We start from the raw sequence: 20,648 nt of genomic DNA, 5'->3' as shown, positions 1-20,648 counted from the left end.
AAACTGTGCTATTGCTCGACAAACTTAGTTTAACCACGTTCAACCGTGGCAAATCTTTGGCCATGTTTCCCAATGTCAACTCTGTGTTTCAGAAATTTTGTACTTTAGAAGAATAAGCAGCATTTTAAATGCATTGTGTCGCGAAGTTCTAACGTTAGTAGCTTATTTAGAAGCGTTACAAATGATTATTTTTTACTTTTTTTAGATTTTTTTTTTTTTTACTTTTTCATGCGTGATATGGTAGGCTCGCCTTGTGTCCTCATTGAACTAAAAAAGGCACCTTCTTCATGTTTGGTGACTGCAAGGACCAGGTAATGGGTGATGTGTAGGTAAAGTTTAAAATGCATGGGTAATTTGGGCTTTCGCAATAAATTCCCTATGCAAGGGCTCTAAATCACTCTTTTCTCTTCCCGTGCGAGCAAGAGAAAAGGGGAAGGGGAGCTCGCTCGCGGTAACGTGATCAAGCGCACGCGAGGGGAGGAAGGGAGTGTGGGATGTTAAAAATCAATTAAATTATGGGGTTATACGTGTCAAAACCACGATCTGATGAAGCATGCCGTAGTGGGGGACTCCGGAAATTTGGATCACCTGAGGTTCTAACGTGCACCTAAATCTAAGTACACGGGTGAAGGGATGTGAAGATATTGATGACACGGGGCCCTCCCGACACGGCATGAAAACCGTGTCTTTCTTCATTTTCTTCATTCAAATTTGCTTTTTTCGATTGCCCGATAATTCGGAAAATTTCGCAGCCCTTTATCCGTGTAAGAAAAATAGAACAGGCGACTGTACTTATTTATATAAAAGGTCAAATTTAAATATGGCGAAATTTCAATATAACGAAGCAAATTGCAGATTTTACAGACTTCGTTATATCGAAGTTTATCTGTATTAAAGCTTGAAGTGCATTTTTGACGGCTTTGGACTACGATTAAGTCTAAAAAAGAGAAAAAACACGTTGCTCGTTGCATGTGTCAATTAAAATTTGATTGCTCTGAAAAAAACTAGATTTCGTGTAAATAAGAAAAAATTAATCAGGACTGATCACTGAAGCTGTGGCGACACTGCGTTGATGAACAGGACTTCGTGCATACAGAACGAACACCCACGTCCCATAAACGGCGGATATCGTCAAAGTGCCGACTTCTTTTTCTATGTAAACTTCCTGCTGGAAATCACGCAGTCTAAATTCCTCATTCCGGACAACGGGAAACTTGGAGTTACGCGTGCCGGAAACCTCTGTGGTCAAGTGTGCGAATATTAGGCATGATCGCAACACGAGAAATGTGAGCGTATGCATATGGTCACTGGTACTAAGTGGTTCATTTGGAAAGGAAGGGGTTGGCGCTATCTTCTGCAGCCCTTGAGGGAGCACGGCTCAGCGCCAGTCAACTGGTTAGGAGTGGCAGTGGTTTCCATTACCCTCTCTCCGTTTCATCGCAGGCGCCGGCCGGAAACGGGTGAGCGTCTGGCAACTCGCGCGCCGCTTGGTGTCATGCCGGTGCAGCGCGCACGTGGGTTGGTAAATTTTGTCGCCTCTTACCAGAGTAGTTTCGGTTGCCTGTAGTTTATCAGAACGATGAGTACAAAGCGCAAGGCTGGTGCCGAAAAACACGGCAAGAGGAAGAAGACTCACGCCAACACCTGGTAAGTCAACAGGAGCTGTCGGAAGCGAGTTGCGACCGCTATCGAGTCGAGCTGTTGCACGTTATTCGGTTTGCATGACGATGATCCTCGCGGATCAGAAGCCACATCTCTCGGGGACCTTTTACTCTGTACAGGCACTGCAATTGTGGGGTTTCACCCTAATCTCATTTAGTGCGCGTCATACGACTGCGGTGTTTCGGCGACCGCATAAATACGCTGCCGCCGCAGTCACCGGCGCAGTACGCATCACGACAGGCGTGCAAACGTCTGTCACTGCGTACACACTTCTACAATGGCGTTCTTCGTCTTGCTGTGTCTCGTCGTCGCCGTGAAGGTGTATAAGAAAGTCTCGCCCAATGGTAAGGTCACCGTCTACATCGGCAAGCGGGACTTTGCGCAGCGGGGCGACAGCTGCGATCCCGTTGAAGGCGTTGTCGTGGTTGACAACGACTACCTCAAGGGCAGGAAAGTCTTCGGCCAGGTGATCACCACTTTCCGATACGGTCGAGAAGAGGACGAGGTGATGGGATTGCACTTTTACCGACAGTTATATCTTGCCCATGACCAGATAGTTCCCGAGCGCAACCAGGTTACCCAAGTGTCTGATCTCCAGCAGCGCTTGCTTCGCAAACTGGGCAACAGCGCGTACTCCTTCAGCTTCAGCCTCCCGGCGAATGCGCCCATGTCCGTCACGCTCCAGCCTGGTCCCAGCGACCGCGGCAAACCGCTGGGTGTCGAGTACGAGCTACGTGTGTATGTCGCAGAGGACGATCAGCAGAAAGCGCACCGGCGCAGCACCGTCAACATGGCCATCCGCAAAGTGCAATACGCGCCGCTCACGCAGAGCGAGCGCCAGCCGACGACCGTGGTCTGCAAGGGCTTCACGCTCAGTCCTGGCAAAGTGGAACTCGAGGTCGTGCTCGACAAAGAGATCTACTTCCACGACGACAAGATCAACGCGCACGTGTCCGTTTCCAATTACTCCAAGAAGAACGTCCGAAACATCAAGGTCCTGGTGCTGCAGAACACAGAGGTGACGCTTGTGCATGGTCATTACTCCAAGGTGGTGGCATCCGTGGACAGCAGCGAAAACTGCCCGATTCTTCCTGGTGCGGCTTTCACCAAGGTGTTCCATCTCCTGCCGTTGGCATCGGAAAATCGAGACCGGAGAGGCATTGCTTTGGATGGTCTGTTAAAGGAGACTGACGCCTGCCTGGCTTCCTCCACACTGAACCACGAGGATGCGATCGGCATTATCATTTCCTATATCCTCAGAGTGCAGCTGTACCTGGGACCCATGGCTGGGGACTTGATTGCCGACGTTCCTTTCAAGCTTGCCAAGGCTGAGCCCGAGGAAGTCTATCCAAAACTGCTGGAAAAGAGAATCATTGACCGATCAAAGTTCAAGAAGCAGTTGACCAGGGAGATGAGCACCAATCTTGTGTTTGAGGACTTTCAATGGCACAGGCAAATCAGTGAAGATGGGGAGTAGCTACGAAATTCTTTTTTGTTCAAGTAGATTACTTTTTGTTGCTTTGGTTCACTGCTGTTTTTATGCATCAGTTCTTTCCTTTAGTTGCATGTCAAGAATTGGAACATTGTGGTACTTCCTGTTGGTAGCACATGTTTGTAATTATAACCTCATGTTAATAAAGAATAATCTAAGTAATGTGCTCTTCATTACTGCTTCATGTTGGTGACATGTGCTAGAACCTAATGCACAGATGTTGCCACATCTGAAGCTGTAGCATTCTACTTGTGAGACAGGCTGACAAGTTCACTTTTCTGTAATGCTGCATTGATATGCTAATAGTGAGGTTACCGCTGAGATACAAGGGACGACGGATAGCAGGAAATGTGTCATTATAAATATTCCTCCACTAGGTAAGATGACCGCTGACCAACTTGGAAGACATGTGAAGGTACAGTATCTACAGGTACAGAAAGTTCATAGTTGTTCCTAAAGTTGGCGCAAATTAAGAAAGACCTGTATAGCTTGGGAGCAGTTATTGATGTTAAGTGAATGGAAAACTGCACGCAAGGTGAATCACTTGCTGCCTGTGAACAGGTGTACCAGTTTACTGAAAAGATGTTTGCGCCTTTCTCTTTTATACGGTTCAAAAAGCCATTTCCTCTTCTTTGCACCTGTAAGCACTACCAAGTACAGGACGAGCACGTGCCGGAGCTGCTGGAATGGTTTTAGTAAAGTTTTAAAGAATTTGTTCATTGACAGTTCATTTAATGAGGGAAAAGACTTGTCAAAGTTGATTGACCACATAAATATTGTTGTGGCAACATTCCCAGTTAGATACACATGTAAAGAGATGGCTTGCACTGACATCATCCTAGGCGCCATGTTGGTGAACAAGCACGGTGAGCATTAGTGTCCGTTGGCATCTCTTGCGGCGCCAACAAAGCCGGTAGTGCAGGGACCTCTATTAAGCTTTCCTTCCTCTGTGGAAGCAAGTGACCTGTGGCAGTAAATATGATACATTGACTTCATCCTAGGCGCCATATTGGAGCACCATCACAGTGAGAAGCTTTGTCTGTGATGTCATATGCAAGCTGTCTACAAGTTATGTGTGAAGCAGGCTTCTCTTTACTAATCCTGCTGCGGAGAAGGCAGCTTTAATAAAGAATAGCTTTTTAGTTACACATGCACATGGAGACAGCCTTTGAGTTTCTTTAAAAATATGGTGTGTGCGCTGTTGTCTGTGGAAAACGGTTATATTCTGACACAAATGCTCAGTGGCCAGTGCCTCGATTTGTCAATTAATTCGCCGTTGCTCTGCGATCAGCTAGCCTCCTAGTTAGCTCAGTTGGCAGAGCGACCCAAGAGCAGTGCTGCAGGAGAACCACTTCTTTTTTTCTTTAATCATGTGCTGTCCTCCAACTGTGAAATGCATAAAAAGGCTGAAAGCTGTCATGTGCATGGTATGGGTTTTCCTTTCTGGTTGTCTTGCTCCAATGCCTGGTAAAGAAATTCTGACTCCCTGAAAGATTTCTTCTCACATGATAATATTAAACATTTGAGCAGTTCCATTGTTGTATATAGTACATAAACCTTGTTTATTTTGTCCGACTAGATTGCCTCATTTTGACCTTTCATTCTTTTCTTTCAGCACCAATAGTGCCACAAGTGTCCTGAGCCAGAAATATGAGACACCGCTTCAATTTCTGGAGTTCCTGCTCACACCATTGTCACTGCAAGCATTCGTACAAAAGCACTGGGAGAAAGAGCCCTTTGTTTCTCAGAGGCATCCCAGCCAGGCAGAATTTTGGTCGCCACTTTTTGGGAAAGACCATTTTTTTGCTTTGCTCAAAGAAAAACAAGTCTACTTTGTTAAGGATGTTGCTGTGTGCAAGTATGAAGGTGGCAAGAGGACAAACTTTGAGAGGCAAGGACGAGCCACAGAGGCCAAGATAAGGAAGTTGTTTGAAGGTGACAAAGCCACCTTGCAAGTCCACCAGCCGCAACGATGGGTGGTAATATACTTTTCTCTTTTCTATGTAACTTGCTTGTCTTGGTTGTCATTTTTTGTTTACACTTTACAAAAATAATAAATATTAAAAATGCTTATAGAAAAGTTCGAGATGCGACTTTAGTCCTGAAAAAAAAAAAATGAAAACAACTGTCCATCCAGGAGCTGGAAGTAAGCGTAACCTTGAAATAGTTTTAATTACGTCATCAAATACATGTTTGATGCTCATCACAATCATTCAATACAATCAAGTAGACCAGTGAAAGACAGATAAGTGCAACTCTTAACAGATAGCATGGCTCTGCAAGAACATTGCTAAAACCTGGCTCATGCTACTGACAAGTTTGTCATGCTTAAATATTGGTGACACTTAAATATTTTGTTTTAGCTTGTGCTGACTGAGCATTCATAAGGATTTAATGACATAACTGATTGGAAATCTCTCCCTTCTTTTATTGCTTTTGTACTAGTTCCTGCCTTTGATTGCGTTGCTTTTGTCATAGTCTAGAATAATCAGTGCTGCTTACTTTTATTTTTTTACACCTCCGAAATTTCTGAAACGTTGACATTGACAAGGGCTGCAGTGGGGGCTTGTTGATGATTCATGAGGGACACTTTCGATGCAGCGTAAAACGTAACACAGAAGAAGGCACAAGTAAAAAGACAACACACAGTGCTACTAGCAACAACAATGTTTATTCTTAAAACCAGACCGCTTATATACCACATGCACCATAGCAGACATAGATCACGTGGAAGCACCGAGAAACATGCGCGATTGAATTCACACTATCAAACCATATTTAATGACCTGCGATAACCTACCAGAACAACTTGTCACCGCTTACGCTGGAAATCTAACTCCTTAGGAGACAACGCTATCGACGACTTGCTAATGCACAATTCACCAAGTACATCGATAAGCTCTGCCTCAACAGTCAATTGGGTGATCTCTTCCTTATATCGACCAACAATAATGGTTTTGTCAAACAAAGCACGGCATCCACATGCCTGGATATGGAGGGCGAGAAACCCATCAGGCGGCAGCTTTTCTGTTTTGTTTTCGTGCTCTCTCAACCGCTCATTTATGTGCCTACTGGTTTCAGTGAGTGAGTGAAACTTTATTGAAACCAGCGGATTAAGGCCTGGGCCTAGGCCACGTCAGGAACTGTAGAGAGACCCTGTCTTCCAGCCGCCTCTCGAGCTCACTGGATGGCCCATAGTTGGTCTTGCAGATCTGAGCTGATCAGCGCGGCTTTCCACCGCACCCCAAGATGTTCTGAGGAGACTGCATTTTTATCTTGTACATGTGCACAATCCCATAGAATGTGTTCTAGGGTGGCGTGTTCTGTCCTACATAATTTACACAAGTCATCTGTGTACAAGTTGGGGTAGATGTGATGTAGATGCACAGAGTTGGGGAAGGTTCTGGTTTGAAGCAGCCTCCACTCAACCGCCTGAGATCTGTCTAATTTGCAGCTAGGAGGTGGGAATCTGCACCTCGACTTTTTGTAGAAGCGGGTGATGTCGCAGAATCTGAACATTCTGTCCCTTTCCTTCCAGGCCTCTCCTCCTGTTCTTTTGGGGGAAGCTTCTTCGCGAGCGCGGTAAATGAGACCTCGCGTGACGCGGTGGGCTTCCTCCTTGAGGTTGGGAGCGGAGGACTGTGTGGGCTGGGAACCACATGATGTATCTCTCTTCGAATTCCTCTGATGATATGAGCTGGGCTTTCCCGTGGAGTATGTTAGCTGCCTCGGGCGATATTCTTCCTCGCGCGTAGTTTCTGATGGCCGACATATTTCTTCCCACGAGCGAAAGAAATACTATACACCACAAATGCCTTGCAATCTACCAACTTGTTGTTAAGCCCTTTTGTGCACTCATCTTTTTCTGTCCTAGAAATTTGTCTTCATACAGAGCCCTCCAAGCTTATCGGGTACTGAAAAAGCCACCCAAATGTTATCGTGGAGTGCCACCTTTTTGAGATTATGTGAAAGTTGGTTAACATAGGGCATTACGGCTGTGCTTGACATCGAGTGTGCTACATCTTTCTACAGGATGGTCTCTGGGAAGTCCTAGAGAAACTGGAGTGTTTCTTTGGCTGCCTAGTGGGATGTAATGTCTACATCACTCCCCCATCTGCACAAGGTTTGGCCCCTCATTATGATGATGTTGAGGCAAGTTTTTGTCAGCTTTCCCAAAGGAGTCGCGCTTGCATTTATGCTAAGACAAATTCCTGAAGAATTTGTCAGAATAGTTGGTAAGAAAATGTGGGATTATTGCTTCCACATGGCTCACCACAGTCCTGAAACACGCGAGTAGCATTGAACAGTACAATAGAATTCACCAGCAAGCTGTGCAAAAGTATTCATCTTGTCTTTGGCATAGCATGTTTTTGCAATTTTATTATCTAACATTGAGCAAGTCTGTGCAAAATAAAGAAAATGTGGATTTAAATGTTCTTGTATCTTACATGTTAAGGACAGTGATAGTGCATGGAGCAAGTTGTCTGTTCTCTCAGCTTCATAAGATGTGATAATCTTTTGTTGTATATTTTAGTTTGAGAACTAAGGAATAAGGATTCACTTTCAAGCCTGTAGTCAGAAAATGTTCTGGTTTCCCCCAAAACCACTGTATTAGGGTTGTTTTTAATGGGTGTTCTACTTTTTGTTTTAAAAATGGAAGTCATCAAAGAACTGGGTTGGAAATAAAAGACAAATAGAAAAGAATAGTTGCATATGTTTTTTGTCCAATCTTTGGTTTTTCATTTGAAATTTGATGCTAAATCAGTGTGACATTTTGGCTCGTGTTGTTTGACCACTGAAAAATATTTATATTGTTGATTCACAAAAAGGAAACCTCTGAGAGAGAGAAAGAAATGAAAATTACTTTGATGTCAGCTGGTTTTTTTATGGAAGCTTAGTGGTCTTTATTAATATCTTAAAAAGTGAGACCTAATTATCACTCTTCAAATTTTAATATGCATTAAAGCTTATTGCTACTTGCCTGTTACTGCAGCACAAATATACAGGGTGTTTCAGCGAACACTTTTAAAGTTGCCTGTGGCAGATAGCCCAATTCTAGTTAATGAGCTGGTCTACTCGAAGAGGCGGACATTACTTGCACAACCAATTGAAATGCATAATCGACTAATTAACAAAAATCACTAATGAAGTTTTTAACTAATTACCTGATTGTCCATATTGCAATTTACAAATTGTAGCCGTGGAATTCGCAAGGCGGATACACTTGGAATCATTTCTCAGGATGACACCACTTTTGAGATATCAATTCCCGAACTTTGCGGAGAAATGCATTGGCGTTCCAGTTAATTTTGTGCTTCCATGCATAAAGTGACATTTTTTAAAGAATTTAATGGAACGCCAATGCATTTCTCCGCGAAGTTCGGGAATTAGTATCTCCAAACTGGTGTCATCCTGAGAAGTAATTCTAAGTGTATCCGCCTTGTGAACTTCACGGCTACTATTTGTAATTTGCAATATGGGCCATCAGGCACTTAGTTAAAAACTTAATTAGTGAATTTTTGTTAATTAGTCGATTATGCATTTCAATTGTTTGTGCAAGTAATGTCCGCCTCTTCGAGTAGACCAGCTCATTAACTAGAATTGGGTTATCTGCCACAGGCAAGCTTTAAGAATTTTCGAAAGTGTTCGCTGAAACACCCTGTATACTTTCTCTAATGAAATGCTTTGCAGGTATTTATTGTCCAATTAGAAGGTGAAAAAAGCTGGAAGCTTTACAAGCCACCTGTAGAGTTGCCTCGCACCTACAGCAAGGATTTCAGTGCTGATGAAATTGGCCAGCCAACTCATGAGTTTACGCTAAAGGTTAGTGGGCAGCTGCTTCTTTTTTTTTTCCCCTATCAGCTTTAGTATATTCATTACTAGATGGAGAATGTTTTTTCAGCTTCTTGGTGTTATGATCATCCTCAATGTAGTTTTACTACATCTGCTCAGGCCTAACTGGTGCCTTGTAGAACGAGAACCTGTCATGGTTACCTTTTTGTTCATATATATCTATTTTCTCTTCAAAATAATTTCTCTAACCTTGAGTACAAATATATTTCATGTTCTTTTGCTGGTCATCCCTTTGTTAGCTATGAAAGTAAGTGTATGTTTTGTTAAGTGTAGGTATATAAGTGTGTATATTATCCATGCAATGGTTGTGGGGTTGCTCTAAGTGTCATTTATGTGTATTATATCTACAGAGTGATATAGCATTGTGGAATCCGTTTAATGTGCACATCATGTACACACTGATGATGTGCACAATGTACACACTGATGTGAACATCAGTGTGTTAATTTGGGTGATAGCCATTTGGTTAGCATTCATTCATTTATTATTTCTTTTGGGGAGCGCGGAACTAGTGTAACTGTTAATCACCTTTTTTTTTTTTCCTACCTTACCCATCACATTGATGGCGATAATGTTTATTATTATTTTAACAGCGAATCGGTTTAAGCCAGCCGTAATTTGTGGTGCGTATCAAGAACCTACCAAGAACGAAAAGAAAATAAACTTTCTTGGCCGAAGCGGGATTCGAACCTGCGTACCCCTGGTCCCAAAGCGAGCGTCGTAACTACTAGGCTATACAGCCACACTTGCAGAACATGCATTTATGGGAACCATATGATTGCGTTCGAGCGTCGTCATCGTCTTCCACAGCTGGCGCGTTCGTACGCTTGTGCTCTGCGAGGTGAAGAGGTTTTGCGCACTACGAGAGCGAGAGAGATAGAGATAGACGCATTCACGGAACATGCAGTGTCGTCAATGGAACGTGGTGTTGGTGTTGCAAGCTGCGCTATGCAACGCTCAGTGACGGCCGTAAGTCCGAGACGCGCAAAAAGAAATTATCATCATCATGAGTATTAAGAAGAAAAGTATGCGCGCACTTCCGCAAAATGCTGGGCTATGATCATCCAGCTTCGCTGTTTCAAGCGTTTTATTATTATTATTATTATCATCATCATCATCATCATCATCTTTCTTCTACAAAAGCCCGCCAATGCTGTGTGATTGATTCAAACCAACAACACTGAAGGTCAAAGCTTTCTATTAATCTGCCATTTTGAGAATGAAGTACTTGTGCTGGATTCATAAAGATTTTCTGTGGATTCCTTTTGACTTTCACTGGGTATTAAATGGCTTAGGTTGGGTTATAGTGTTTCCTGTCAGGTTCGCTCACATGGGCAAAGGAGGATTCTTAAAACTCATGAGGAGCTGAGCTCATCTTTGCTTTTATTAATGGTATCTCTTTTTTTTTTAAATGCTCTTCGGACAAGTGAGCTTAGCAGCAGCATTTAAGCACTTAATCTGCAGCTGTTGCAGCAGTTCATTGTATCTGCAGTCTTATCTGTTATCCATTTCAAAGCCAGGAGACTTGCTGTACATGCCACGTGGAACCATTCACCAGGCTTTGACACCCGAGTCTTCAGGCACTCACTCCACTCATATCACCATAAGTACTTACCAGAATCAGTAAGTACTTCCATGCTTACTTTTTTCACATAAAAGTGTGCACTTGCCTGCCACGTGGTCCAAGTCTGTGTTATCTGCTGCCATTCCAACACTACCACTGTCTCTCTTAAGTTTCTGGCACACTTAGTGATAAACTAGGGAGTCTGTGGCTTCACTGACGAGTGAGTAAGATTAAAGAAAAGGTGCGCAAAGGAATTTTTTAAATTCCCTTTACTATAGTCGAAAGCAAGAAATAGGCAGTTCTATAGCATTGGCACTGCTGCTTTCATAACGACTGTTCATAAGTAGATCCTGAATCCTGATTTTTGCCTCCACTTAGTTGGGAAATGTAAATTTCTTCGCTTCAAGGTATGCTCCACAGCCTGTACAGTCACCAGCCCGGGATCCGCTTTGTCTTCTCAGCTAACTTTTGCTACTCCTTTATGTGCATTATTTATGCACATTTATTGCGGCTCTTCATACAAACCATTAAATACACAAAGGGCACCAAAAAACTACACCAAAATAGCCAATAGCTGTTTTCCTTAAGCTGTACTGCTTTGCAGGAGGAATTAGAAAAATCACGGCTATAGAGGGTGTGTTATTCGAACTACACTTTAATTATTTTTAGGAAGATGAACATTGCATGTATTTTTGGGGGTGCTTAAATATTTTAAGCTTTCATAGATTGATGTCGTACCCAGTCATTGCCCCCATGTATTGGATTAGTTTTATGTGGCAGTTAGATCAACAACCTTATATTTTCATGGACTCTCTCTAACTTAGAAAGTTTTGTTGCTATTAAAAGAAAGAATGAATGCTCTACGGAAGGTTGTGATTGCTCAGTTATTTGATGCCAAAAACAATTGCGACACCAACATTGCAACCATTAGTGTTGTATACCTCTTCAACCATCCAGTCATCAACATTAGTACTGAAAGAAAAACTTTCTTGCTTTTGTAAAAATTGTTTAGTTAGTAAGCTTTTCATTTCATTGTTACTCTCCAGGTAGTATATGCTTGTGCACTTTTGCATAAGCTTCTAAATGATTGCCTAAGCTAGAAACTGGACTCTTAGGTGCTTTGTTTTTGTCACACCTGTGGATTTTGGCAGTCATCCTTGCTTCAAGAGAATAAATTGGCTTTTGGGGTAGCCAGCTCATTGTCATTGCCTTGCTTTGAGTGTTGGCACTGTGTTGTGAACATACTGTTCATGAAAGTGAGTGCAGCAGGCATACAAAGACATTTGAGACTGCATACAAGAGCTGAAAATATCAACATCGTGTAACGTAAGGTATTTTGTTGTAATACGTCTTGTGGCACAACAAAATACCTTACTTTACCATGTTGATATTTTCAGCTCTTGTATTTGCTCATTATCTGACTTCTGTCATTGATGTAGTAATTCAATTTTTTTTGTTGCATTTTACCACTGTTCTTTCAGGTTTTTTGTTTTGTTTGTTGTTTTTATTTTCTGTTCTTTGTGTAACACAAGTGCACCAATACTATGGCAAAGAGCTGTTCTTGAACACTTTCAGAAATAAATGAAATGAATTACCATTCTAAGTTTCCAAGTCACTACCGATTTGTCAACAAACAATTGGCAGTTAAGCTATTAAGAAACCAAACCAAGTTTTAAGTAATTGCAATGCCTGTGTATCACGGGTTTTAAAGGGACACCAAAGTTCAGCCCGGTGAAGTATTTTTCAGGATTTGATTTTCATTTATTTGGTGGAAAAAAAGGTTAGTTGTTAGAAGATAAAATCAATGCTAGGTGTTCCCGTACTGAATTTCGCACCACTGGAAATAGGTGCTAGTGAGTTAGTGTGATGTTACAGTCTTCAAAGTATTCTGACAGGTATTTCGAGCTCGTCCTCTATTTTTTTTACCTTCTCTGACTTACCAAGGCTATGCTCATACAAGTAAGAGTGACATTTTTAGTATTTTGGAAATATTACTTACTAAACCAGCTTAATTTAAAAGTCCTTCTTTGGCATCCTTTTATGGTGAGAACACTGAGAATTGCCTGGTACTATGTTTCAGTGTACGTTCACGTGCATAGTTATTGTTATCTGCTCCTGTACTGATGTGTGTATTTCTTGTTGTCTGATCCTATATGCTTTCCTGTTTCTGTTACCTATGTCTGGTTCCTGTTCCTAAGCCATGTGTGGCTGAGTGTCCATTTGCATGTCATTGTGTAAACTCTCAGCGGTTTCGTTTCTCATTTTTATACAGCACAATAGGCGACTGTCTTAAGAGTCTTGTACCGGATTTAGTTGATGCTGCTCAGGACTCCTGCCTGCAACTGAGAAAAGGCCTTCCCATGCAGTTTCTTCCACATTCAAGGCTAACCAAGGTAATATAACCACATGCATTCATGTGAATTGTTGTCAACCTCTCTTTCTTGAAGTAGAAAAATTTGCACTGTTCAATGTGTGTTAGTACTAGCTGCTACTATATCAATAAAATGTCGGCCTTGTCAAGGAAAAGAAAAACTTCGGTTGGTGCACCCAAGTCAAATTGAGCAAATGGCCCTCTCTTGTTCAACAAGCATAAATCTTAATCATAATCCCATCTTAAACTTGTAACTGATGTCTTCAAATTGAAATTCTATAACATTGGTGCTTTTACAGCAAAGCTTTTGTATGTGGTTAGGTTCTGGCAGATCGCATCCGCGAACAAAACGACACATAGAATAATTTTCGGCAGCAGATATATATCGGTTTATGTATAAAGTGCCTTAGCACAGGTGTCAAAATAGATGTTAGCTTAAAGAATATCAGGCGATTTTAAAGTGATTCACGACAATATCATCAAAAATAAGATTGCCCAAATTGGTTAATAGATATGCAGACAGTGGCATACCAAGTATTTCTCAAGTGGGGGCAAACCACAAACGATCTGACCTCTCCATCCCTCCCTGCCTCTCTCTCTTTATGCATATATATATATATATATACACACACATATATATAGTGAAAGCTCGTGAATTCGACCCCCGTTAATTCAGAAAATCGGTTAATTCGACCTGCGCTCCTGGTCCCTACAATTATATACAGGAGTCTATGAAGCGGAACTCTCATTAATTTGGCAAAAGTTTAGCGCAGTGCAATAGGTTAATTCGACCTAGCGTTGCAGCCTGCGATCTCGCTCAGTAGATGCGAAGAGAACAATGTTTCACGCCACGACGTGACGGAAAAATATGGCGTGAAGAGAACCCTGACCACGTACGTCAAGAATGAGAGCAACATCATGGAGGCATTGGACAGTGCGTCCTACAGTGACAAAAGAAAACTGCTGCGGACAGCGGCTCATCTGGAACTCGAAGATGCCAGTACTGAGATGGATCAGAAATGCACGCGATGCCAACCTCCCTGTGAGTGGGCCTCTAATTTGTGCCCAAGCTGAGAGGTTCGCCGCGGAAAATGAACATTGAAGAGTTTAAAGCTTCCGAAGGTTCGCTTGCTCATTTCAAAAGCCGCCACAATCATAATTTTAAGAGTGTGTGCGGCGAAAGAGCTGCCGTGGACGAAGGCATAGGTCGAGGAGTGGCAAAACGTTGGGCTTCCTGAACACCTGGTATGACGCTCGGAATGTATTTAACGCCGACGAAACAGTGCTGTTGGTGCATCTGGCACGGAGCATCTGACAGCTATTAGAGCTATTGTCGCCTCTCAAATTCGCTCGAAAAAACAGACGAAGATTACAAACTTATTGGCAAATAAAGCTACGTCATGCTAGGGAAAATTTCACATTTTTGTTGTTCATTCGATATTTCGACAATCGGATAATTCGACAATTTTTCGCGGTCCCATCAGTGTCGAATTAACAAACTTTTACTGTATATATATGCGACGTCTGTTAGAAAAGTATCCGCCCTTATTTTTTACTATTATTTTTTTTGTGAACACCCGATGGATATGAAACAAGTGCGCTTCCATCAGCCGACCTTGAACCTTCGTGCGCATGCGCAAATTTTTTCCCACCTGCCGATAGCGTCAGTCGCTGGGACGCAGCATTTGAGTGAGGTAGTGCACAGTGCTCTTGTCAGTTTTTTCATTGCAAGGAAAATGACGGAGCGACTGGAGCAGCGCTACTGCATCAAATTTTGCCAGAAACTGGGCCAAGTGGAAACCATTCGGAAGATTCAGACGGCTTTTGGTAATAATGTTAGGAGCAGCACACAGATTAAGGAGTGGTACAACCGGCTTAAAGACGGCCGCACATCAGTGGAGAGCGAGCCACGCTCCGTTCGGCCAATGCCGAAATGACTAGGTCATTGCCGAAGTGAACGCTGTGGTGATGCGGGACCGTCGTGTGTCTATCCGAGAAATTGCGGAATAGGTGGGCATCAGCACTTTTTCTGCACATTCCATTATGACCGAAGATTTGGCCATGAAGAGAGTCGCGGCGAAATTCGTGCCGAAGCTGCTCACGGTGGATCAAGAGCAACGCCCCTGTTGAAGTCTCACAGGACATGCTAGACTCCACAAACAGTGATCCCGACTTCATGAACACCATAATCACTGGTGACGAGTCTTGGGTGTATGGGTGCGACCCGGAAACCAAATCCCAGTCGTCACAGCAGAAGCATTCCACGTAACCAGTACCAAAGAAAGCCCACCAGGTGTGCAGCAACATCAAAGTGATGCTGACTGCTTTCTTTGACTCCTGCAGTGTGGTACACCATGAGTACGCACCACAGGGTCAAACAATCACCAAAGAGTACTACAGGGATGTCCTCGGTCGCCTACGTGATGCTGTGCGGCGCAAGAGACCGGAGTTAAGGTCAACAGGAAATTGGCGCATCCATCACGACAATGCTCCTGCACATTCCTCGCACTTGATTCAGACTTTTTTGTTGAAAAACCAGACTCCTGTAGTTCAACAGGCTCCTTACTGTCCTGATATGGCCCCCTGCGACTTCTGGCTGTTTCCCAAAATCAAGAGGCCATTGAAAGGAGCACGATTTCAGACTAGAGAAGACATTATGGCTGCAACTACAGCTGAGCTAAACTCCATTCCGAAAGAGCGCCTTCTCGGAATGCTTCCAACAATAGCAGCACCGCTGGGAGAAGTGTGTGGAGTCCCAAGGAGACTACTTTAAGGGTGATTAGGCTTCCAACGCTTCACTTATGCCAGTTTTTTTTCTTCGGCCAAAGGTCGGATACAAGAGACCTCGTATATAGCGAAAATTTATTTGGATTTGCATTTATTTCTTGCAACTATATAAAATCTAAAGATGTTGCAAGGACAAAAGGCAATGAGCACTTCACAGACGTCCCGGATCCCGCCTAGTAGCAGCAGTGCGGCGCACATGAAAAATGCACATTTGCTACAAACAATTTTAATAATTAAACAAAGAATTGTACTTCATGTCTAAGTCGACAGCATAAATGGATCGCTAGTTTAGGTAATAGTAATATTGTTGAGGTTACACGCAACGAAGTACAATCAGCATAAATTACTTGCAATATTCATAATAAAAAAAAGACAGCAGATGTGTGCAACCTTGGCGAATTGCAACCCGATTTCCAGTGAAGCTGTTTCTTTCGAACAGTTTCTTTCGAACATAAACTTGGCATAGTGTAGCCCTATATGTTCGCAAACTTTGACCTTAGTTATGTAGTTGTAATTATGCCAGCGCAGCCATTTTACACTGCTCGTAAAACAGACTAATAACACTATAGACCACTTGCATGCATATTCTAGTGGAAAAGGCGCACTTATAGGCACCCATTTGGGACATTGCCTATACATTACACATACCATGCCCTTAATTTTCCCCAAGTATAAACAAGATGCCTTGTTTAGCTCACCGAGGACATCGGAGAAACAAACGGCACGAATCTCGTATGAAGCACGAAAACACAAGAACATTGCTTCGTACTTTAAATAAATAAAAACACCGTGCCCCGCATAGTTAACTGAGGATACCGGGGGAAAGGAACTAAATGGTGTGTATAACGCATAAAAACTGAGAAAAGTGACTATTAGGTAACTGTTTTCAGAGCCCATAAGCAACCTACACAGTGCAAATTTTGGTAGACGTCACCAAAAAGCGGCCCTCATTTATTTTTTATTTTTATTTTTTCAAAATATGAAATATCTCCTGTTTTTGCCTCAGCCGGAAAACAAATAATAGTGTAGCTCTTATTTAAAAACAGCCTGAAAATGGAATCGACAACGTCGGAAGTGACATACGCCTTTAGAAAAAAATTCAAGTCAGTGTTCTATTGGTATTGAAATGGCTCTGCACGATCGACCAAGGTCATTTTCATGAACATATCTATGTTAAGTTGTGATCATGACTTATCATAGATATGTTCGTGAAAATGACCTTGATCGATCGTGCAGAGCCATTTCAATACCGATAGAACACTGACTTGAAATTAGACAGTTAAACCTGTTAGAGGTTTAATTAAAATTTTGATGGTGATAAAGACCATCTCTCGACAGAGGTTAAATATTTCCAGCATTTGATAATCCAACGATTTCATGCTTAAGGCGCACCAGTCGTTGGGCACGGCTGGTTGTAATATTTTTTCTGGACCTCCCCCTCGCCCACAGTTAAATATTGCAAGCTGATTGTGCTTTCAAATACGGATAGTGGTTCCAAAAAATTAAACATGATCCAAGTAGCACAAGCTGACATTTGATAGTGCGGGAACCACCCAGTGCCACCACATCTTCTCTGCAATGCGAGCTTGTATGGCAAATTCCGCGTGTCATCTGCTACATCGTGTCCCAAGGAGGCACAAAAGACAATCGTCGCAGCTCAAGCAGTGGATATGCAGTAAAGAAAAGCATTGCTTATGTGTCCATTCCATTAAGAACGAAAATTTAGGTTCAGCTGTAGTTTTGTTGGACTTTCCAGCATGCAGCCGAAAGGGCCCACTTTCAAGGGGGGGGGGGACAAATAGCATACTTTGCCCCCCCCCCCCTTCTGACAGTGGGGGGGGGGGGGGCGCGAGAGCATCGGTAAGCAACTTGCAGTTCATCACAGTGACCACAAAGCAATGGTTACCATAATGATAAAGTAAAGAGAAAATAAAAGACGATAACAACGAAGTTATGTGTATGTGTCCTTATTCAGTCAATATAGCTATTAACCGTATATAGCTCAATATAGTTATCAACAAGTACAGCTTTGCTAGTCTTCCATCTTCACACAGTGGAAGGGCTCCGAATTTTAAAATTTTTATTTATTTAAATAAATAAGAATACAAGGGTATGCATGACAACAACAGATTATAACACATGAGGATGACGTGCACATTTCAAAGAAGTTCTTGAGAAGATGGCCGTGTGCACCATGAGAGCCCGCTGCTGTCACAGTGAATGAGTTCAGAGCTGGATGTATTGCTGAAGCCTGTTTTTATTGGTTAATTGAGTGATTTCTTGAAGTGGAGTGTTATTGTAGTGACCACTGTTGCCTTGGGTAATGCTGATACTATAGCTTGCGCATTCTACGCTTCTTTTTTAAGGCTGACGTGGAGACTGCTCTTGAGGCCGTATTGAAGTACGTTAAGAGCACCGATGGTCCAATGCCCATTGCTGAAGAACTTGTCCATGACTTCATGCGTACACGGCTGCCTCCTTTTGGTGTGGACCGCCAGGCCATATCAGAGACAACACCAGATGGAGAGGCACCGGGCCTGAACGATCGCATCAGGTTTCGGTACCCAAGCCATGTGACATACGTGGTGGATGGAGACTTGAGCGAAGAGAACGATGCAGCCAATGAGTCTTCATATTCGCTTGCTGAACAACCTCTGCAGCAGAATCATGGTGAGGCTGGCGTAGTAGTGCCTTGGCTTTTTTTTTTTTGCTTACTCTTATGTTCTGCTGTTTTGTCCAACAGGTAAAAAATTGGTTCTGCTGGTTACATCGGTGTTCAATGACAGGGAAAAACACATGGTTTCTGCTAGCGAAGAAGATGAAGAGGAGGAGGTAAGGGGCTCTTGCCATGTTGGGAGGGTTGTTTCTAACATACGTATTGATCCAACTCAATATCTACATGGCATGACAAGTAATCAAGAGCTATCTATGGATAGAGGCAGCTGTGCGGCTGCCATCTGTTTGTCATAATCATTTTTCATTGCACTTAATAATTAGTTTAAATTAGTTTACCAATCCTTGGGTAAGTAATATTAACTAGGGTGCAAACCTGAAAGTTGTAGGATAAATGGTTTTGAAAACTACCCATATTAGTTGTTTTTTAAGAAGCTAACTTCTGCTGAAAGTATTTCTATGTAAGTTGAACCTTTATGTAACAAACACGGATACAAATTATCTTATACAATAGACTAAATATAAAATCAATTTCTTTTACATTGATATGCTTATAATGAATAATGCTTACAATGAATATCGGATATAACAAACATATTTTTGTGTTGCATCTGACTTCTACATGACGAGGTGCGACTGTATTTACTTTTTTCGCTGTTCAGGCGAGGTAAGATTGAGCGTGCACTTCATTTTTTTGTCTTTTATTTTGAGGCCACTAGGAACCTTCAAAAAGAGCATAAAAGTTAGCCTTTCATGGACACTTGGTTCGTCTGTTTCTCAGTGTTTCTAAAGCTTTCTAATGTAGTGAAAGTAAGAGATGGGCAAATAAATTATGTGTTATATAATATACCAACCAGAACAAGTATAATGTACAGAGACACATATGGTTTCGTAGCCCTTCCTTAACTTTAAATTGTGCGTGGACAGCTTGCATGTTTGTTCTCATGATTGCTCGGAGGTGACATAGCCCAGTAGCAAACTACCCATTTTTAAAGCAGCTGTTACTGCCACGGACACATGATTTGATTTATGCAAATGTTTTTAAAATTTTTTGTGTGCTAAGCAAAAGGAAAAAAGTTTTAAAGGGGGAGAGGACAACACTATTGTTATAGCAGATGTTTGTGTATATTTTCATTGTGTTTCTGGTAGCTCTCAATTACCCATTACATTTGGGCCTCTTCAAACGTTGTTGATGAAGGTCGGCACATTGCTTTATGAGCTTAATTAGTGCTATCAACACATGCTCTTTAAAGCCATTTTGTTGCACTTTCCTTAGGAACTTGCCGTATTCACAAATTTCTTTTTCAAAGCCAAGACACCTTAGCTGCTATACATTTCTTCCTTGTGTAAATTTTAAGTTATTGCAAAAATAAGAAAGGTGTTGGAGGCAATCTTGCATAGCACTTAAGAGTACAAGGATAATAGACATAAAATGGCAACAAGACTGTTGTTATTGCAGGAAATTATGTGACATACTTGTGCTGTGGCAGTGCGTGTGTTGTCCATTTCTTTCATGTCAATGTATCATCTGTGCTGTGCAAAAATATAGCGTTCTGAACACATGCAGCAAATTCGCAGATGTTTTATTTCACTCGTGATTTTATCTAAGTATAATCAGCCTTCTTTCAAGCCAGTAAGAGATATGAGCAAAAGGGCAGCAATGTGGCAGTTGTGAATTCACCATCTGTGTCCACTATAGCAAGTCAGGCTGCAGAAAGACTCGTCTGCCTCACAGTATAAAAAATCTGTGGCATTTGGCATATGTGTACTACCTGAACTAGTGCCAGGTGTGTGTTCCATTGATGTAACACTTGTGCCTTTGTGCAGGACCTCGAGATTGCGAAGTTTCCTCTCCACTTTCTCAATGCCATTAAAAAGTTGTGTGGCAGCAACGATTTTGTACACTGTGAAGACCTCAGCTTACCATCTGATGAAGACAAGCTTCTGCTGCTCACAACACTCTGGTCTCTACATTTGCTAGAGGTTGAGGCATCCGGAACGTAGAATAATAAACATGTTATGGTTATAGCTATATCATGCATGTACATTACCAATCTTGCATTCGTTGACAGTATTGCTTTAGTGTCATCATATAATCTAGTGAGACATACTATTTGAAAAATGAACTGCATTGTTACAATTGTACTGTGCATCGATTCACTCGAAAATTGAACTTTCGTTTAGTGAAACCTGAAACAAGCAAGCCATTGGACACCTCATGCCCTGCATATTGTGGGTCTCAAGTG

General features: G+C 42.2%; 2 protein-coding genes across 2 annotated transcripts; both read left to right on the top strand.

Moving 5' to 3' along the window:
• The first annotated feature begins 1,470 nt into the window (after positions 1-1,470).
• LOC119460967 (ribosomal oxygenase 2) lies at positions 1,471-20,424 on the top strand. The gene is made up of 9 exons (XM_037722128.2): positions 1,471-1,647; positions 4,770-5,133; positions 7,187-7,306; positions 8,846-8,977; positions 10,524-10,630; positions 12,844-12,964; positions 18,096-18,399; positions 18,473-18,561; positions 20,230-20,424. Exons 1-9 carry the CDS (start codon positions 1,580-1,582, stop codon positions 20,404-20,406), a joined length of 1,482 nt encoding a protein of 493 aa, XP_037578056.1. The 5' UTR covers positions 1,471-1,579; the 3' UTR covers positions 20,407-20,424.
• On the top strand, positions 1,662-3,311 carry LOC119460968 (arrestin, lateral eye). The gene has a single exon (XM_037722130.2). It carries the CDS (start codon positions 1,940-1,942, stop codon positions 3,137-3,139), a length of 1,200 nt encoding a protein of 399 aa, XP_037578058.1. The 5' UTR covers positions 1,662-1,939; the 3' UTR covers positions 3,140-3,311.
• Positions 20,425-20,648: the final 224 nt, after the last annotated feature.

The sequence above is a fragment of the Dermacentor silvarum genome, chromosome 8 (assembly GCF_013339745.2).
Source record: "Dermacentor silvarum isolate Dsil-2018 chromosome 8, BIME_Dsil_1.4, whole genome shotgun sequence".
Lineage (NCBI taxonomy): Eukaryota > Metazoa > Arthropoda > Arachnida > Ixodida > Ixodidae > Dermacentor > Dermacentor silvarum.
Note: the sequence above shows the minus strand (reverse complement) of the source record. Positions and strands in the feature narration are given on the sequence as shown.